The sequence below is a fragment of the Staurois parvus genome, unplaced genomic scaffold (assembly GCF_062004578.1).
Source record: "Staurois parvus isolate SC_StPar_1 unplaced genomic scaffold, SC_StPar_1.0 ptg000375l, whole genome shotgun sequence".
Lineage (NCBI taxonomy): Eukaryota > Metazoa > Chordata > Amphibia > Anura > Ranidae > Staurois > Staurois parvus.
The window spans coordinates 1,281,810-1,303,096 of NW_028318171.1; the positions used below are offsets into that span (position 1 = coordinate 1,281,810).

Consider the following 21,287-nt stretch of genomic DNA (forward strand, 5'->3'; position numbering starts at 1 on the left):
TGTTATTCCTTATGCTGTTAAGCTGTTTTTTGCAGCCTGTTTCTTAATAAAGCAGCACAGTGGCTAAATGGTTAGCACTTCCGCCTGGCAGTACTAGGGTCGTTGGTTCAAATCCCAGCCACAGCACCTCCTGCCTGGAGTTTGCATGTTCTCCCTGTGCCTGCGTGGGTTTCCTCCAGGTACTCCGGTTTCCTCCCACACTCCAAAGACATGCTGGAAGGTAAATTGGCTCCTGTCTAAATTGGCCCTAGTATGTGTATGTATGAATGTGAGTTAGGGATCTTAGATTGTACACTCCTTGAGGGTTAGGGACTGATGTGAATGTACAATATATATGTAAAGTGCTGTGTAAATTGACAGCGCTATGTAAGTACCTGAAATAAATAAAATATAAATGTTTGTAAACAAATAAATAAAAAAGTAAAACACCCAGTGGTGATTAAATACCACCAAAAGAAAGTGCTATTTGTGTACAGTGTTGCATGACCGTGCAATTGTCATTCAAAGTGTGACAGCACTGAAAGCTGAAAATTGGCCTGGGCATAAAGCGGGTAAAAGGGCCCAGTAGGCAAGTGTTTAACCTCCCTAGCGGTCTGATTACGTCCATATTTCTGTGCTTAAAGCGGTAAATTGTTTTGCATGGAAATATGTATTTTTTTTATTGTAGGCCTGTAATTTTTAGGAATAATTCACTGAAATCTGTCCGAACAAGAGTCTAGTAAACATTCCAGATATGATAAAACTTGAAACACGAAATCATAACTTATAATTTAATAAATAATCATAAAAAATAATATAATAATAATACATTTAATTCAATAATATAATCAAACCAAAAACACTGAAATTTAAAATATAGCGCCAAGTTCGCACATCACTGAGCAAAGTCACAAAATTGTTTTCAGTGTCTGATGACGAATTTCCCCACGAATCATTATCATTCAATTCTGCAAGTGGTTCTGGTTTACTATCACTGTTCTCTAGCCGGTCTAAAATCACTTTTGACCTAAAGGGACGCTTTTTGGACGCCATGGACGTTTCTCAGTTTCCAGGCAGAAAGAACAGTAAAAATGCAGGCAGGGCACAGGACAAAGCACTCGGGACAAAATGTATGTGAATGCTTTGATACAGTAATGTTATACTATGTGATTTTAGTGTATTTATTGAATGTCACTTTTTGACATTTTCAAATTTCCCGCCATTCTGTCACCGTACGTCCCGACGCTCGCAGGGGACGGAACCCAGAGGACAGATGCTGGCATCCGCTGGAGGAGATTACATGGGACACTGCAGGAGGGACGTCGCGGAGCGCAAGACAAGGTAAGTGATCGAGGGATCCCGGAGCAGAGCCGCATGGTAAGCCCGAGTGTAGCTCGGGGTTACCGCTTGTGGTACTGAAACTTTACCCTGAGCTACACTCGGGAATACTGCCAGGGGGTTAAGAGAGCGCATAAAAACTTTTTTTTAAACTTACTTTGTCACTTTAGTTAATGAAAATTATTTTGTTTCCATAGCCAAAACCTACACCAAAATTGTCTGCTGCTGGTGATGAAACCAGCTTCAACATCCCATTTCTCGAGGCCGGGGTCACCGTTAGGACAACACATGAAAACACTGGGCTCCAGCCAACATGACATCACCCACAGGATGCTGGAAGCCCCCCAATGAGCATGCGCGGGTCTCTAGCCAGCGCCGCATTCTCAGCGCAATACCGCGCATGTGCAGTCCCATCTCCCGTGGGATTACAAGTTCTCGCGAGAGCTCCGTGTTTTATTCCTACGTAATGTGCCGTGCTGCTTATGGCGGCGCTGGTGATAGTGCTGTGAGCTGTTGGGGTGAGTTTGCATTTATTGGTCGTTTTATCTGACGGAAAATGGAATTATGTGTAGCGCTGAGGTGTGTGAGGGCTGGGGCAGAGCGAGGCCTATGTTAGGGGTCGGTGCGACACTGAGGGAGTGTATGGGATAGGTGCTTTGTCATCTGCAGCTCCTCAGCGTTGCGCTCCTGGCTTGTTGGCCTCGTGTTAAGTTTGCTGTTTAAATAGGGAGGGACCTGGTGTCATTGGGTTTCGTAATTGGCGTTTCCATTGCATTTTTCTTCAGGCTTTTAATGAAGCGGCTACCATTGCCGGTGAACGGGTGTCAGGGCTGTGCCCGCCCGGATCACACAAAGCAGTAGCGGCTGGACAAAGGCTCACGGTGAGGGGAGGAGGCGTGCGCCGAATGTCGAGACGACCAATCAGGTGGCGGGTGGAGTTGCTAGTACGCAGCTGGCTGGTGTAGGGTACTAGCCGACCGTCGTGTAGAGCAGCGCGAAGAGTTGTGGGAGTTGTAGTACTTGTAGGCGGCGTGCTGAGCGCTGTAGCCTCGGATAGAAACTACAAGCACCAGGGCGCAGCGCGTTTCTGATGAGGAACGTGCTTCTTGAATGCAGTGATCCATTTTTCCTCAGCTGAGTGTCGCAATAATCTCAGCGAGCGAACTCCCTGATTGAGCGATGTTTACGAGAGTCCTGTTGGGTTGGTACATCAACGGACCGACGCAGCATGTTATTTTTGCTGGGTAGGAACCGAACACGGCCCTAGCTGTGTATTATTAGCTTTTACTACAGGGATGCTTCATTATTACGTAACTCCTGCGTCGTATGACTCACTGGACAGGAAGGACAATGTTGAAATCGTCTCCTTTTTGGTTTCTCCTATGAATGTATATAGGAATCAGAATAGGGAAGGGCTGCTGTGTGCCCTCTCTGGCTGCAACCCACAATACCTTCTACTGACTAGAAATCTTAGTCTCAGGCCCTGTGCATCAGAAACAACTGCCATTTATTTAACCACTTCAACTCTGGAAGGGTTTACCCCTTTAATGACCTGGCCTTTATTTGCTATACTGCACTGCGCTACTTTAATTGGCCATTGCATGGTCATGCATTAATATGCCATTTTTGTTTTTTTTATTCTCGGACAGAACTTTTCTTTTGGTGGTAATTTTTGCGATTAAAAACCAAAAATACCGACAATTTTGAGGAAGGAAAATATTTTTGCTTTCTGCCAAAATAAAAAACAAAATATTTATAAATTTTGCCCCAAAATGTATTCTGCCACGTCTTTGATTTAAAAAAAACCAATAAGTGTATATTGGTTTTGCGTGAAAGTTATAGCACCTGCAAACTGGTGTGTTTATGTGGGTGTATGTATATGTATGTGGGTGTATATATATATATATATATATATATGTGTGTGTGTGTGTATATATATATATATATATAACAATACTATTGGCAGTAGTGATGCGCTGAAACTGAAAATTCAGGATGCACTTAACTGAAATGGACAGGTGTTTTTTTTTTTTTTTTTTAAAATTTACCCAAATTTTTTTGTAAAACATGAAAGATGAGTAAATCCCCACCGTGTCATGCTTTAAACTTGCGCACGCTTGTGTAATGGCGTCAAACTACTGTACTTAAAAACAATATGTATGTGTGATGCTTTAAAAATGTCTACAGGTTAAAGTGGCTTAGTGGGCGGCATAGTGGCTCAGTGGTTAGCACGTCTGCCTTGCAGTAAATGGGTCATGGGTTCGCTTCCCGACCATATCGCCTCCTGCATGGAGTTTGCATGTTCTCCCTGTGCTTGCGTGGGTTTCCTCCCACACTCCAAAGACATGCTGGTAGGTTAATTGGCTCCTGTCTAAATTGGCCCTAATATGTGTATGTATGTATGAATGTGAATTACGGACTTTAGATTGCACGCCCCTTGAGGGTTAGGGACTGATGTGAATGTACAATATATACAGTATGTAAAGCGCTGCGTAAATTGACAGCGCTATATAAGTACCTGAAATAATGTTACAGAGGAAGTCTGGTGCTAGAATTCTTGCTCTGACATTTGTGGCGATTCCTCACATGTGTGATTTGAACACCGTTTACACATGTGGGTGTGGCCTACTTTTGCGCTCACAACTACGCGTGAGCACTGGGGGAACTTCAAACTTTTTTTTTTTTGCAAAAAAAATGTAATGTCCTTTTTGTCCCTATATTAAAAAACAAAAAAAACACTTTTAGTCCTACCACAAGAAATAAGCAATAATAAGAATAAGCAAGAAATAAGCAGTGACAGGTCCTCTTTATGGAGAGATATGGGGTCAATAAGACGCCACATCTCTTCTCTACAGTGTAAAGCATTTGATCAAAGAAAGCATTGATCTAGTGCTTTAGAAAAAAAATGGTCTTGTTTACAAGGTGTCGGAACAGGAAGTGACGTCACTCTGGTCCTCCCAAGAGCATAGAGGTGAGTGGAGGCCATCTTTCCTTCACTTATCTCTGTGCCCAGTGCTAGGATTATTCTTTTTTTTTTTTTTTTTTTTTTTTTTTTTTCCCAAGCTATTTTTGTTTTTTCTGGAATTACCTTATTATGTGGGATTATACAGGATTTTTTATAGAACAAACCATATATGCTGTACTTAATAACATAAGGGCAGACAGTATAATTCCAATGCAGTAAGAATCGGAGAGCTCTGCTTGTTACAATCTAAGAGGGAGGTTCAAGCGATGCAAAAGGTAATAACTGTGGGGGATGACCTCAAATAAAAGTACAGTTGTTACGTGGAAGCAGGCTAGGCTTCTCTGAAGAGAAGGGTTTTCAGGTATGACATGTCTTCATTCTATATAGTCTGAATACCATTAATGAGATTTCTGAGACTTTTTACGTAGTCTTAACCTCTTCACACTGTCAGCAGGCAAATATGTGGCCTCTCGGCAGCTGGGCCTTGACGCCGAGCGGCCGCATATTTGCGTACCATTTGTAAACAAATGTGCTGAGAGCGCACGTCTTGCACACTCCCAGCACATGTTGACGTCCCATGGAAAGGTCCGGATCTCTCCTTGTGATTGGGACCTTTCCGATCATGTGACTGATGTGATAGCCAATCATGGCGGTCACATGACCCTAAACCCCCCCTTCCTCCTAGCGTCAGAAACCCCTTAATGAGCTGGGAGGCTCCTGCGTGAAGGGGTTAAATTATAGCAAGTTTTGTCAGCTGAATACAAGAAGATCCTGGAATATAGTTAAAGTAACACTGTACTTTTCAGTGCAGTTATCAAACGAGAAATATGTATTTCTGCCACTTGAAGACTGTAGGGAAAAGGCTTTAGTTTAGTTTGCTTTTGGACTCCATTTTGTACCTCTTAAAGTTGGGTGATTGTTGGGACACAGCAGATGGATAGTTTCTGTCCTCCTCTCAGGCCTTAATTTACAGGGAAGGGGGGATACATTTGTCTGACAAATTAGTTTATCTTTATAACCTTTAAATGATTCCTATTAATTTTCTACATCATTGCAGCATAATGTGTCCCTATAGTCTGTTCAGTAAATTGGTTTTTCTTTTCATCCTCTCAGTAAGATAAACCAACATCTAGAGTTTGGAAACATTTCCGCAGTGCAATTTCTGCTGAGAGCAAAGCTGCAATTTACAAATATTGTGAGAGGAAATATTCTTTTTCAAATGTACTGAGGATGATAAAACACATCCTTGTGTGCCAGAGGTGCCCTCAAGACATTAAAAAAAAAACTTTACTGCATTAAATGATGAAAAGACCATAATGAGTGCAAGTAGCATTTCCCTCCAGGGTTCTCATTCCAGAAATACTTTCTGCTGCTTCTGGATCATCACAAATGTTAAAAATAAAGTTTAGTGCTACTGAATAAGCTGTACTTTTACTTCAAGCATACTACTTTCATATACACTGCATTTCACATTCCCAGTGTAACAAAATTATTTTCAGTTTCTAAAACTACTCCACACTGAAATATATTTTAAATTTTTCCCAAAATTATTTTTTTCCCCAGAAAATCAGGGGAAAATTTTTTTTTTCCCCTCATGGCTTCAGAATTTCTGGAAATTTTACATCTCTAGTAACAAGCCCCCCCACCCCACATCAGGTCTGTAAAATAACAGCTAGGTGGTTGTGGTTGTGTGACAATGTAGTGAGAGCTCTTGCTCACCATAGGACAGAACAAGAACCTTAAAGTATTTTAATCAGAGGTGTGGACATTTTTTAAAAAAACTACTTGTCCAGGGACTAAATTGGGGTTCCAATCTACTTGATCCTCATGACAATATGCTTGTCCAGATAAAAAAAAGTTTTAACCAAACCCGTATTTAAATCTGAGGTGCTTTTAGGAATGTCTGGGCCTTTTAAAATCAAAAGGGGCTTTAAGGTGACTTAAACGTTTAATATTTTTAACATTGCGCTGTTTATCGCCTTTTCCCAACCCTGCCTGTCTGCAGCATGGCACCCACGAACTAGCAGGGAGCACAGAGACCTTGCAGTGTAATGAGCACCAAATGCGTGCTCCTCAGGAAAGGAGAGTGTCGTGCTCATCCTTCCTTTCGCTGCCAGAGCCCTTTTTTTAACGTTTTTTGCACAAATTTAAAAAATCGTTTTAGGATTGAAGATTACACAAAACCTCCAAACATATATTTTCTGAAATCTGAGACCCTAGAGGATAAAATAGTTGTAGTTCAAATTTTTTATGTCGCATGATATTACTGCAAAACTTAAGTAAAAATAAATTTGAGTTAATTTTAGGGCACAAAACAGCAATAAATTACGCTATTTTTTTGTAAAATATAAAAGATGAGGTTGCACAGAGTAAATATGCAACATGCCAAACCTTAAATTCGTGTGTGCTTGTGAAATGGCGACAAACTTCAGTACCCTATATTTTCAATAGTAGACACTTTTCACCACCGTCCGCCATATAAGGTAATGATGGGTGCAAGGCGGTTCTCTTGTTCTGGGAGGACGTCATATGATGTCCTCCCATTCTAGCCATGCATGCGCGGCTCCGGAAGCACGCAGTGCGGCGATTGGTGGTGTGCTGTGTCCCTCGGACACAGCGGATCACCGATCAACGGAAAGAGCCGAAGGTGTCGGCTCGGTCATGTGATCAGCTGTGTCCAATCACAGCTGATCACATGTAAATAGGGAAATGCCGGTTATCGGCATTTCTCTCCTCACGAGCTGTCACGCTGACAGCTCGAGAGGAGAGCCGGTAATCGGCTTTACTTAGAGGGGACATGTGCACTGATGATCAGTGTGTCCTGATCTGTGTAGCCCCAGCAGTGCCAGCTGTCAGTGCTCATCAATGCCACCTGCCAGTGCCACATCAATGCCACATAGTGCCCATCTGAGCTGCCTTTCAGTGTTACCTATCAGTGCCATATGAGTGCTGCCTTTCAGTGCCCATTATTGATGCCTGTCAATGCCCATCAGTGCCACCTTTCAGTGTCCATCAGTGCAGCCTATCAGTGCCCATCACTACAGCCTCATTAGCGCACATCAGTGAAGGAGAAAAATCACTTACAAAATTTTATAATGGAAACTAAGAAAAAAAACTTTTTTTTTTTCAAAATTTTCGGTGGTATTTGATTTGTTTAGCAAACAAATAACCCAGAGGTGATTAAATACCACCAAAAGAAAGCTCTGTCTGTCTCAAAAAAATGATAAAATGTCATATGGGTACAGTGTTGCATGACCGCGCAATTGTCATTCAAAGTGTGACAGCGCTGAAAATTGGCCTGGGCAGGAAGGGGGTATACGTGCCCTATAGGCAAGTGGTTAATGCAGTGAATGCATTAAGGTAAAAAAATCCTTAATGCTTTAGAACCACTTTAGATGCAGCTAATATAAATGTTTAAACCTGCTATATTACCTTCCTGCTGTTCCATGTACAATAGCAGCTGGAAGGAGGGTCAGTTGATGCTATCTAAAAGTATAAACATGCGTACTGATGTGGCTGCAAAAAATGGTATCTTTGCATTTAATTGACTTTCTTAAATTGTTTCCAGTGATAAGACACTAGATTTCAGCAGGTGGTAAGTTTACTGAATTGTATTACATTGGTCTCTTCTCACAGTCTTGATGTTTTTCTCAGATTACATTGCTTATAAACTCTCTACCTTGATGTAAGGAACATGCTCAATGTCTATCATGTCATTTAAGTTTTCAATCCCCGCTAGCCATGCTGCTTTCAATTATAAACTAGTCATATAGGAGCTCAGTAAGCAGGATTTATTTTTTTTTTTTGCCTTCTAGTGGTTCTAAAGTCTCAAGGTGTGTAGCAGAGCCCTCCCTAACATTTACCTGAGCCCCCTCTTGATCCAGCAATGTCTACGAGAGCCTTGGTTCTCCAGAAACTCACTCCTGATTGACTGAGCAACAGCATGAGTTATTGCCTGCTGCTGTCAGTCACCGCCAGTGAGCCAATCAGGAGGGGGAGGGACTGAGCTGCTGCTCTGTTTGTGAATGGACACACAGAGCAGCTGCTTGGGCGTACGTCTACTTGGGTGCCCCACAGCAAGCTGTTTGCTGTGGGGGCCCTCGACAGGAGGGAGGGGCCAGGAGAGAAGGATCCGGGCTGCTCTGTATAAAACTACTGCACACAGCAGATAAATATAACATTCATATTTTTAAGAAAGAAAAAACGACTTTAGTATCACTTTAACGCTTTTATTCAAACCATGTTAAAGGCCGCAAGGAAACAGAAGTCAAATGGTTAGTCACCTATATTGGTTGTAGGATCCACGCACCTGATCTTTATACCAAAAAAATTAAACTATTGATGCAAGTGTGAGTTGGAGTTTTGCTTCAATTTGTTAGTGTATTTAAATCTGCTAGTGTATCAAACACTTCCTTCCCTCTGACACTGCAGCTGTCCAAAGACTGCTTTTAAGACTTTTTGATGTTTCCTATAACATAGCTGATATGGACTTTTTTACATTCAGGTCCACTTTAAAGGATAAGTTCACCTTTGGGACCATATTACATGTTTCACTCTAAAAATGGGTGTAGCATGTAATATGTTCTCACTCCTGCAGCCTCTTGCGGATTCCCCAACCCCCCTACACTTGTGACAGCGGGCTGGGTTTCTCCCTGTGCCTGCTGTCACAATTTTGAAAAAAACGCTGCCATGGGAGGCTCTGCCTACACGGTTGACTCATTCATGGAGTTCTGACGGCTTGTCGTTTTCAATTAATTACCAGGGTGCTAGTGAGCGCTCCACGTAGTTTGTGGGGTCTTTCTGTCGTGTAACGGTCTCATTGAGAACTGTAAGATGTCTGCCACAGTGGCAGATGGAACTTGCAGCTCATTCATTCACAGATCTGTGTGAATGATGTGGCTGTGTGGGCAGAGCCACACTGTTTAAGTTGACAATGGGTGCAGGGAGAAAATCCTATTCACAGGGGGAGGGGGTTGGGAGGAGAGATGCACCGTAATATAGAACACCCTAGATATAGGGATAACATGCTACTAAAGGTGGACTTGGCCTTTTACATTATTATGTAAAAATGTTCAGTAAAATTCAATACTCTTGCTGCGCCACTTTACTAGTGTTATTTGCTCTTGTTAATGTGTTGCACCTAATTTAAAAACATCTGCAATAGTTTTGGTTCTGACAGTGACTTGTGCGCCAAATTCAGGTAGTTCTGATTTGCTCCACATCTATGTTGCAGCCCAACACCACTGCATTCAGTATAACATATGAACAGTTTGCATCTTAACTAAAGTAGAGCTATTGAAGACACCAATTTTCTTTAGCAAAATTGGCTATGAGATGGGAATTGTATGCAGTAGCTTTGTGAGAAACTGTCCTGCACTCAAGAGTGATTCAGTCTTTTGCATAGAAAAATACAAAACATTGCACCCTTTCTGCCCAGCAGAGCTTGGTGCATGAAACCATCTTGGAGTATCTTCTTCTTTTTTTTTTTTTTTTTTTTTTTTTTTTTTTTTTTTTTAAAGCAGGCCTGTTATAGTGTGGTGGGATAAAGGAACTTGAAAGCTATCATGGTAGATGCACATGGCCATATGGAAATGACAACTAGGACACCAGACCCTGTGTAGTGTGTGGTTAAAAAAAAAAAAAAAAAATGCTCTTTGTTGTACATGTAATACTGGAGCATGGTTTGCTAATGTACAGTGTTAATGCAGCCTGTTGGATGCTACGGTGCTGGTGACTATTGCTGCCTTGTGTCCTTCATTGCTAGGATGCAGGCAGATAGTTCTGCCTAGTAACCTGTTGCTAGAATGAAGGCAACTGTCGTCGGATAACGTCCTTTATTGCCAGGACACCAGGAGGCTCTTGTACTACAGCTGAGTATATTTGCCCTGCATGGATATAAACAATGGCACAAATATTTACATGCTTAAAATGTGATATCTTTTCCACAGTGTTTATATTGTCATTTTAAATATCATATTGACAGTTTTTTACATTAATATTAACATTGTACGTTTTTTTTTTTTTGTTTTTTTTTTGTAGTATGAAGTGTAACAGAACAGAAACTACCACCTGAAACTGCTGCTTCAAGTTCAGATCAGTCAAGGAACATCTGCCACAATCGTAACTAATAACACCAAAGAGAATTTGCGCTGAAGACACAACGCTTGATCTGAAACAAGAAGTTTGTGCCTACCTAACAGCTACACAAGAGCACATCCCAACGCTGCTATTAGTCTTTGTTTTATTCTCAGCGCTGTACTCTGCTTTTGCATTGTGCAGCGGGAGTTGTCTTTCTTAGCTCGATAGATCATTTTCTCTCACTGTCTCTTTTTAAATACTAGCAACTGACAACCTTTTTGAAGCATCTGCTGGCCGCGAGAATTGGTAAATACTACTGAAAGTGCAATACCTGGTATTTCAAGAAGGTGGGTTTGCGTCATAAACAATAACTGTTCCAGGATTTCCTTGTGAGCTCACAACTCTTTGGTTGCGTACCTAATAATAACTTTTGCCTAATTACCTAACCTCACATTGTTAATGTTGCAATGCGTAGCAAGTGTAACATGTAGTGTTGCCAAACGCTTTTGAATTGGTTCCATTTCTATTTTGAATCTGGAGTGTTTTAGGATTCCCCCCCCCCCTCCCATGTGGTTCACTTGTGGGGGTGGGGCGCAACTGCAGTGACAAAATGCAGATTCTCCAGTACAGTTAAGCAATGGCAGATGCATTGGAGCTTGCAGATGAGAGCCACAATGCTTCATTCAATATGTGAGATTCAGACTTTGGGCCCATTCACATTATAGTGATTTGTTACTATGCGTTAACATGTGCATCATAGCATATGTCAACATGTGTTTTGAGGCAACCCATTTATTTTGAATGGGCTGTTGAATACGCCACAATGGATGAAAAAAGGCACTACCTCTTCTTCCCTTTTTTTTTTTTTTTTGTGCATCGCAACCCACTATATATGTTTTAGTGTGCTGTGATACATTATCTACTGTACAATGTATTGAAGTGCCTTTCACAAGGAATCGCATAACATGTAGCGCAGGTGTGGTGCCTTGTGCAACAAATTAATACATGTATTTTTAACGTACATTGGTTCAACGCACGTGTGACTGTGCCCTTGAGGAACTGAGTCTTACATTTTTAAAACCTACTAATCACTTGGATTTTATTTAGGACTTTAACATACTGCTTTGGCAGGATACTTTAATGTTGCGGCTCAGCGATACTGTAGCGTTAGAAGCGTGTGTTGCATCTGCCAGCTTCCTCCAAAAATTGTTCCTTTTTCTGGCTGTGACAAAGATCCTCTAGCTTACTCGTCAGATCATCCATCTGAAATGAGTATGTAGGTTGGGAGTTCTACTTCACTGGCTGCATAGAGAGGAGTGGTACCAGAAGGTCATCTTGTGAGGTGCGTTAAATGCTCACCTCGGTCCTGTTACTGTAGAAATTGATTTGTACCTGCTGGATCATACAGTGAGTGATATACTTTAGTACTATGGCTCTCATACAAAAAAAATCCAGTCACTAGGCAGCTTGTTCGTTCACAGAACACCCTGTATTGTTGAAAAGCCAAGGTGGAATATGGCAACTAAATGACAGGATCCCTTCATGGAATGAGAGTTGCAGCAAATCAATGAATTCTACAGTAACTAGCATGAAGGTGAGCATTTAACATGGCCTCATAAAAGGAACTTTATAAATTTTGTAAAAATGTCTGGAGTTTTGCTTTAAGGTTAGGTCAAGAAAATATCCTGCGAGTTAACCACTTCACTTTAAAAATCTTCATAGCCATATGCCTTAATTTTCTGAAGCCATAAGATCTTCTAAAGTATCTTTACTCAACCAGCGGGTTGAACGAAAAAAATCCTGAGATTCCTGCATCAACACAAGCGATATTGATGCAGGGATATCTCCCTCTGAGACATTGTTTTCTAACCGGAGAACTCCTCCCCATCGAATGCTGGTTTTCCAGCATGCCCATTCAAAAGAAGGCGGTCATTAGACCAGCTTCTGTTGTACACATGGAAAAAAGAGCAAAACAGGGTGCACTCTCCTTGTGCATTACCGTGATAATAAAGAAATTTATTATAAAATTACAAAATATATACAAACCAAAAAGGTCATAAAAACAGAGACAAGGAGTCAAAGATGCCAGTCGTGGATAGCAGAGGTCCTCGGGTAAAAGTGCTAACGTGTTTTCGGGAGTCGAACTCCCTTACTCGGAGCAATAGATCTATAATAATTTCTTATGGTAATGCATGAGGAGAGTGTACCCTGTTTTTATTTTTTTTTTCTCTTTTGCTAGTAACAAGATTCCCTGATCCATCAAGGGCGGCACCTCCAGCGAGTGCTAGATTCCGTGTTCTCAGTGCAGCAAGAAGATTTGAGTGCTGGTTTTTGGTTTCTGTTGGAGTTGTACACATGGACTGAAAGTCTGGCCTGTGGAACTGTCTGATTTCTGGCCCATGTGTACCGGGTTTAAAGTGGAACCTGAACACATTCCAGAAACTTTTAAAGTAGGTTTTTTTATTTTTGTCTTCATCGTGATCCCTGAAGATCTTTCATTATGGTCGAATGCTGGACTGTTAAAGTCAAACACATCAAGTAATGTCAGGGCTTGCATCTAGCACTTACCTTGCCCACATTTTTGTATACTTGTAAAGTGATGTGCTCCTTCAGTGACCAATAGGAATATTAGGAGGCAGGCAAGCTTTGGCATTCTGAGGAATGGCTGGAAATTTTGCTTTTACAAGAAACTTGGAAGTTGCTGCAGGTATATGCAGACACTTCTAGGACCACATTTGTGTACTTGGCGATTTATTATGTTTTATTTCATAGCAGTACTATAGTGCAATGGGTGGCAACTCCTGATAATTTTGACGGCTCATTAATATGAAAAGTCTGGTATAAAATTTGGTCTAGAAAAGCTGGATGTCTTCATGACTAAAATATGGCATTGCTCTGGTGTGCTTGCCAAACATCTTTACTTGGCTGCTAATGGCCACAGGACTGTTTCTGTGGCGGTTTTGTCATAGACTCATTTGAACAAAACAGAACAATTTGTGGTGGTGTTTCATACTCTTGATCATTGAGAGCACAAGGAATCCAACCCAAGCTGCTTGAGGGCTTTACTTGGTCTGTGCCACAAGATGCTTTAAGATTGACACTTGTAGTGTCCACCCAGAGATGTTATCTGGGTTTGTGCAGATTCACATTTAAAGAGACCTTGTCAGATTTTAGTTTTTGGTATCTAAACTAGATAGTGGGGTTTATTTATTAAAGCTGTAGAGTACAAAATTGGGCTCACTTCTGCATAGAAACCAATCGGTGTCTAACCTCAGCTCGGTCAATTAAGCTTTGGCAATAAAACCTGGAAGCTGAATATTATTATATGCAGAAGTAGGCATGATTTTGCACTCTCCAGATTTGGAGAATAGCCCCCTTTGTATCTTTGCAGTGGTACATTTCTCCTACATCTCCATTTGATACCTTCCAGAATGACAAATACCTCTGTCCCTCACTGTGTCTGGGTTCTTTCCTTGGATCCTGCATGCCCCCCAACCCATCAATTCCATGTCACTGCTGAGGCCTTCATTAATTTAGGGGCTTTGAGGAAAGAACCAGCTCACGTTTGCTACTGAAAGTGCTAAATAGGCTTTCAGATGCTAAAGTGTTGGAACAGAGGAGAGCAGTAGGAGAAATAGGTTTAATCTGCCTTCTGTTGTGGGGACTTTCGAAATCAGATCTGACAAGGTGTATTTAAAGTCCCTGACATCCTAATGTAAAGTTGCAGACCAAATAGGTCTTTTAAATTCCTAATGTTTGCGTAAATATACAAGTGAATTGGGGGAGGAAAACCTTTTGGAAACAATGAATATTGATGAAAATGGTTAACGAACAAATGCATGATTCACTAACTTTTTTTCTTATGCAGGGCAGCTTCGCAACTGTGATAAGACAACTATTTAGGGATCATGCTTAGTGTGTGTGTGATGGGAACTCTGTTGTGGTAAAAATGCACAGTAAAACCTTGCACAAAACCAATATATATAAAATCTTTTTGGATTGTCATCTAGTTGTCTGGTCTACTGCACCCATTACTCTGAATGTTAAACCTGCATCCTTAATGGTAACCTGTGTGGATTTTTTTTTTTTTTTTTTTTTTTTATGTCTTGTATGTGTGCTTGGATGTGTGTTGCTTGTGTTTTCTTTTAATTTTGTTGGAGGAAAGTGCTTTGTGGGAGTTGTGACTCTTGTATTCTTGTCTTTCCTGTGTTGCTGCCCATCTTCCATCCTGCGTTCCTTCATAACCGTGAGTTAAATTGGCATTTCATTGTTCATCATAGTCCTGAACCCTAACCTGTTTACATACCCTAAAGCTGCCATCTTGCAAGCTTTTTGCATTTACAGCTGCATGTGAATTGATCAGGTTGTCTTGTTTTGATTTTGTTATATGCAGCATTATAAAATTAAGTTGAATCAGGAATAGGAACATGGCAAGCACCTGGAAAGAATTTGTTGAATTTTCCATGCCGTCTTCTCCCCCTACTGCATACGTTAGTGCCAACCTGGGCAATGCATCTCCTGTCGGACTGACTTTATCACCTTATGGCCGATCAGTAAGTTATTTCACCATATTAGCTTAATGATTTATCCCTCACTTTAGCCCATGCGGATCTTGTGGCACATGCCACAATAACTTTTTTTTTTTTTTTTTTACTAATTTTTTTTTTTTTGCATTCCCATCAATCATTAGTTTTACATCCCATTTTTGTTTTGTGTAGCATAGTTTTTTTAACTTGCCATTTTTTTTTTTTTCCTTTTTGATTCTGGATCTTTCCCCTTTAGTAATTCTCATGCTGCTTTCTTTGAAATGCCATTATTCACTCTTAAACCTTTTACCAGAGTTTTGTGGGGTTTTTTTCTTTTTCTATTTGAAATTAGAATATAGTGCAATCTATTTTTAACCCTACTTTCCCTCAAGATGTTTCTATTTCGTGTGTGTATAGTTATCCATTCCACCTGTTTTGCCATGCAGTTTAGTAGTAGTTTGCTGTATGGCGTTCTAGCTATATGGTAGAGTATTGCACAAATGAGTGAGCAGAATTTGTAGCTGTATACAGGCAGATCTTTCAGAAGAAGATGGTGATTGTTCTGCAGATTGCTGTGACCATGTTTCTTTTAAAATACTGTATGTGGAGTACAGGGACTGTTCTTTTCCTTTTGGAGGATAGCTGACACTTGCTGAATGTTCAAAATATTTCTAGCCCTCCCAACTGCTCATTACAGAATAGTACTTTTAATACTCCCAATTGCTGCTTCGGCTACAGTGCCTTGAAAAAGTATTCATACCTCTTTAAGTTTTCCACATTTTGTCATGTTACAACCAAAAACGTATATGTATTATATTGGGATTTTATGTGATAGAGCAACACAAAGTGGCACATAATTGTAAAGTTGAAGGAAAATGATAAATGGTTTTCAGTGTTTTTTTACAAATATCTGAAAAGTGTGGCATGCATTTGCATTTAGTTCTCTTTACTCTAATACCCCTAACTAAAATCTAGTGGAACAAATTGCCTCCAGAAGTCACCTCATAGAGTCCACCTGTGTGTAATTTAATCTCTGTATAAATACAGCTGTTCTGGGAAGCCCTCAGATGTTTATTAGAGAACATTATTGAACAAACCGCATCATAAATGCCAAGGAACACACCAGACAGGTCAGGGCTAAAGCTGTGGAGAAGTTTAAAGCAGGGTTAGGTTATAAAAAAAAAAAAAAGAAAAAATATGTCCCAAGCTTTGAACAACTCACGGAGCACTGTTCAGCCCATCATCTGAAAATGGAAAGAGTATGGCACAACTGCAAACCTACTAAGAGATGGCAATCCACCTAAACTGACAGGCTGGACAAGGAGAGCATTAGAGAAGCAGCCAAGAGGTCCATGGTAACTCTGGAGGAGCTGCAGAGATCCACAGCTCAGGTGGGAGAATCTGTCCACAGGACAACTATTAGTCATGCACTCCACAAATCTGGAGAAAAAGCCATTGTTGAAAGAGAGCCATAAGAAGTCCTGTTTGCAGTTTGTGAGAAGCAATATGGGGGATGCAGCAAACAGGTGGAAGAAAGTGCTCTGGTCAGATGAGGCCAAATTTTGAACTTTTTGGTCGATTAGCAAAATGCTATGTGTGGCAGAAAACTAACACTACATCATCCTGAACACACCTTCCCTTCCGTGAAACGTGGTGGCAGCAGCATGTTGTGGAGATGCTTTTCTTAAGCTGGGACAGGGAAGCTGGTCAGAGTTGATTGGAAAATGGATGGAGCCAAATACAGGGCAATCTTAGAAGAAAACCTTTTAGTCTGCAAAAGACTTGAGATTGGGGTGGAGGTTCACCTGCTAGCAGGACAATGACACCCAAACATACAGCCAGAGCTACACTGGAGTGGTTTAGATCAAAGCATATTCATGTGTTAGAATGGCCCAGTCAAAGTCCAGACCTAAATCCAATTCAAGAATCTGTGGCAAGACTTGAAAATTGCCATTCAGACGCTCTCCATTCAATATGACAGAGCTTGAGCTATTTTTGCAAAGAATGGGCTAACATTTCACTCTATAGGTGTGCAAAGCTGGTAGAGTCTTACCCAAAAAGACTTGCAGCTGCATTGCAGAGAAAGGTGGTTCTACAAAGCATTGACTCGGGGACTGAATACAAATGCACGCCACACTTTCTAGGTATTTGTTTGTAAAAAAAAATGTTTAAAACCATTTATCATTTTCCTTCCACCTTACAATTATGTGCCACTTTGTGTTGGACTATCACATAAAATCCAAATAAATTTACGTTTTTGGTTGTAACATGACAAAATGTGGAATTTTTCAAGGGGTATAACTACTTTTTCAAGGCGCTGTATATTCCTCTACAATACATGACCTGATTCATAGAAGTAATTGTATGAACTAGTTGTGTCCTTTGCTAATGTTCACAGTTTGCATGTATCTCTGGACAAAACAAAGAGGTTCTAACCCTTCTCGGCTATAATGGTTTTACACCAGTTCATTGACCGCTAAGGGGGGAATGCCCCACATTTTAAGAGATTTCCTCTGTCTTTGGGACTTCAAGGTAAGGGAAATCTGCTCATTGGTGCACAAATCGAAAAACTGACACATGACCATGTCTCCTTCACGCTTGCAAATGGAGCGGTTTATGATTAGCTGCGGGAGACCCATTTGGGGTTCCCTGTGATTAGCTGAGGCCAGGAAGCCCCTTTTAAGAGCAGTGGGAGGCTAACCACTCCCACAGCTATTTGTGGCCGATCACATGCAAAAGTTCATGCAGAGACTACCTGTGGATGATTGACCCTGAATGCATGGGCCTGCTGGGTCTCTTGCAGTTAATCAGAATCTGCTCCATTTTCAAACGAGTAGGGGGCCTAAAGAATCAATCTTCTTGTTTTTTAAAGTGTGGTGTGTGGGTTTTTTTTTTTTTTGTTTTCTGTTCTGTGTTAAATTACATTTAAATTCACAACATTCAAATTCACAATGCATTGCTTCCTGAGCATGTTGGCTTTCTCGTTTAGGCCAAGTAAAAGGACTAGTCACCAGCATTTCCTGTAGACTCCCTACAGATGATCTTTTCATTATTGACTTAACATGCCTTGTTCCATTGTCTTTATGGATGTGACAATCTTGGTTAGAGTCATGGCTTTGCTTCCTTATGAACAAATTGCTCCAGCACCAACCAAGCCAACTTGATTAGTGGGAGATTGATCAGGAAGCTGCAGGAGAGGTGCAAAATATACAGGTGAACTGTGGTCCTTCCTAGCATGTTTGTAAAGAGGTCACAATGCTGTCTAAATCTTTTTTGGGCAGGTTTTCTTCCAGTCAAAGTTAATGAGTTTCTTATCCGCCTGCCATATAAGGTAATGATGGGAGGGCAGCAGTTCTCTTGTTCTGGGAGGACGTCATATGATGTCCTCCCACTCTTATCTGTGCATGGGCGCATGGCGATCGGCGTTGCGCCGTGTCCCTGGGACACAGTGGATCACCAATCACTGTAAAGAGCCAATGACATTCAGCTGTTGTGATCAGCTGTCTAATCACAGCTGATCACATGTAAATGGCAAATGCCGGTTATCGGCAGTCCTCTCCTCCCGCTGACAGCTTGTGAGAAGAGGAGAGCCAGTAATCGGCATTACTCATAGCGGGCATCTACACTGATCATCAGGGCACTGATGATCAGGGCAGCCCCATCAGTGTCTCCTGTCAGTGCACATCAATTCCACATATCAGCTGCCAGTCAGTGTTGCTTATTGGTGCCGTCTACAGTTCCATAGGAGTGCCGCCTGTCAGTGCCCATCAGTGATGCCTATCAGTGCCAATCACTGCAGCCTCACTAGTGCACATCAGTGAAGGAGAAAAATTACTTATTTACAAACGTTTATAACAAACAAACTTTTTTTTTTTTTTTTTGTTTAGCAAAAAATAAAAACCCCAGTGATGATTAAATACCACCAAAAGAAAGCTCTGTCTCAAAAATAAATGATAAACGTTTTGTTGGGGTACAATGTTGCATGACCACACAATTTGTCATTCAAAGTGCGACAGTGCTGAAAGCTGAAAATTGACCTGGGCAGGAAGGGGGTAAAAGTGACCGGTAGACAAGTGGTTAAAGGAGCTTCTCTTGTCGCAGCCAGCACTAGCGTTGGTTTGATGTTAAGCAGTGACGGCACTTTATAGGACTCCTTGTGACAGTGAGGCTCCGCAATAGGTTGCTAGACCAGAGTACTGTGACGGGAAGGTCGCGTGTTCCGTCATGCCAGTTATCACCGGGTATTAAGAGGGAGGAGCAGCGAGAGAGCACTGGTAAAGTATTGATGAGCTGGGTTGGGGTAGGGGGTGCTGGCACAAGCATTCTTGTGTATGGGTTGGTTTGATTTGAACAGATACATGAAAATAGTAATCTACAATAAAAATTACTACTAAATTAAAAACTGCAGAGTCATAAACTTTGTACTTCAGGGTTTTAAGACAATCTTTCAGTATGTTTACAATCTGTGTACATTTTGCTTTTATCAAAGATTTTGTTTGATATCATTAATGTCGAAAACCTAGGAATGGAAATGATATGCCAGTCTTTAAAGTGGAACTTCATTCTCTCAATCAACATTGACTATTTTGAATCCTTATGCTGCTAGCATTAGTTAATAGGAAAGATGTTTGTTGTGGTTTTTTTTTTTTTTTCTCTCCACATTTCTTTAGTCACTTCCTAGTTGCTATGTCTAGCCAAATGTCCTACATCCCAGGAGTCTGAAGGAGGGGTTTTCTCAGCTAAGCACACCTTCATGCTTGTTTGCCTGAACTAAGGGCTGATGGATTCCAGGAAGTAAATGCTACATTAATCTGGCCTTAAGACGGGCACAGCCAGATTTGCAAAGGGGGTGTTTTTCAAAGTGATTTCAGCAAAATAAAGCATGGAGGCATGACTGGATGGGAGAGGTTTCTTTTGAATAGCAAAAATGAATTAAATAGCGCTTTTGGTTTATGGTGCTCAGGTACAGTGTAGTTTCACTTTAATATTCTACTTTTGAATGAATGGTTAACATTAGATGCAAAAGAATAAGGCTATGTTTAGTGTTGAAACTATAATGTTACTTTGCTATATCCTGCTAACTATTCTTCAGCTGAAGAAACTTTCCACAGACTGATTACACCTCTACATTTTTGTGCATGTCTGCTGCAGTAATACATACATTAATCTAATGTCCACCATCTGGAAACCTGTTTACCAAAACATCATGGAAACTTGATCACAAAATGCTGTCTAGTCATATTTGTGTAAAAATATTTTTTTCTACTGTTAATGTCATTTTGGCCATATGCGTTGTAACCAGATTGTACAATTTTCTTAAGATTTATCAGTTTCTAGTAAGCCTGGGTTCATACATGTGCAGTGAACAGCCACAATAGAACACAATTTTATTTTAAATTTCATGGGAATCAATGCATTCTAAAATGTACCTGTGTGAACTGAGGCTTACGGCAAGGGCCTATCTGATATGATTTTAAATGGCATTAAATGTTTAGGTAAACCCTTGCCCAACAATAGTGTGTAGATAGATCTTGAAAAACATTTATTGCAGTATGTCCGCACTGGGTTAATTAACACTCCTTCCTTGTTTGTTTTTTGTTCTGGTGATTTGCCAGGACAGTAAGTTTATGGGAGTAAAAATTGTCTGGCTGGAGGAGGGGAGCCTATCGCTTGACCTCTTTACATGAAGATGGTAACTGCTGTTTATTATAACTGTTTATCTGGCAAGATGGAGCACCTTTTTGGTTTCTTAGCACAACAGCGTGTAACAAGTACATTTAAAGAAAGTGTTACTACAATTTTTAAATCTGTCGGATTTCTACAGGAAACCAAGTGCACATACAGCATTTGCCCTTTTATGATCTATTAATATTTGCTGAGCCAGCATGGACAACAGTATAGGATAAATGTACAGCTTGCTGGTGATTTTTATATTCAAGCCTATGGAAGCCATGCCACACACGAATCTCCCAAATGTAGTGCTTTTATTTATTTATTTATTTTTCGTTGCAGCGACTCAAGTTGTGGCAATTAAGACAGCACCCAATCGGATTTCACTTGACCAGTGATTTTACATGTCACCAGAATGTTGCAAGTTGCTGGAAAATCACTCTCATGTGAAGGGCTTAATGTAATCACTCTTTTCCCAATCAGTAGACAGCAGTAACCCTTTTTACAAGTGTTCTGTTTATTGTTTTTCTATATAATTAAACCCCTGTTTTGTTCACACTTGACAAGCCAAAAGAAATTACATTTCTGCAGGTTGGGGGGATCCACATACAATCTAGAGATCCAGCTCCGCGACCTGTACCCTCTAAGGGAATGGCCATAAATTGGGCCATATCCTTGTGGAGCTTCAACCAGCAAATTGGTTTTTTTTTGGTTTTTGTTTTTTGTTTTTT

General features: G+C 40.8%; 1 protein-coding gene across 8 annotated transcripts in view; it reads left to right on the forward strand.

Annotated features, from left to right (window-relative positions):
• Positions 1–1,703: 1,703 nt before the first annotated feature.
• Positions 1,704–21,287, forward strand: part of CSDE1 (cold shock domain containing E1) — a 71,289-nt gene continuing 51,705 nt past the window's right edge. For 4 of the 8 annotated variants that reach the window (XM_089685418.1, XM_089685425.1, XM_089685421.1 and 1 more), the window contains exons 1-3: positions 1,704–1,835; positions 10,322–10,707; positions 14,754–14,913. In XM_089685418.1, coding sequence (XP_089541544.1) covers positions 14,788–14,913 — 126 coding nt within the window. In that variant the 5' untranslated portion in view covers positions 1,704–1,835; positions 10,322–10,707; positions 14,754–14,787. Of the gene's footprint in view, positions 1,836–2,543; positions 2,562–10,321; positions 10,708–14,753; positions 14,914–21,287 lie in introns of those variants that run through there. The other 4 variants (XM_089685424.1, XM_089685426.1, XM_089685419.1 and 1 more) reach the window with 3 other exon arrangements.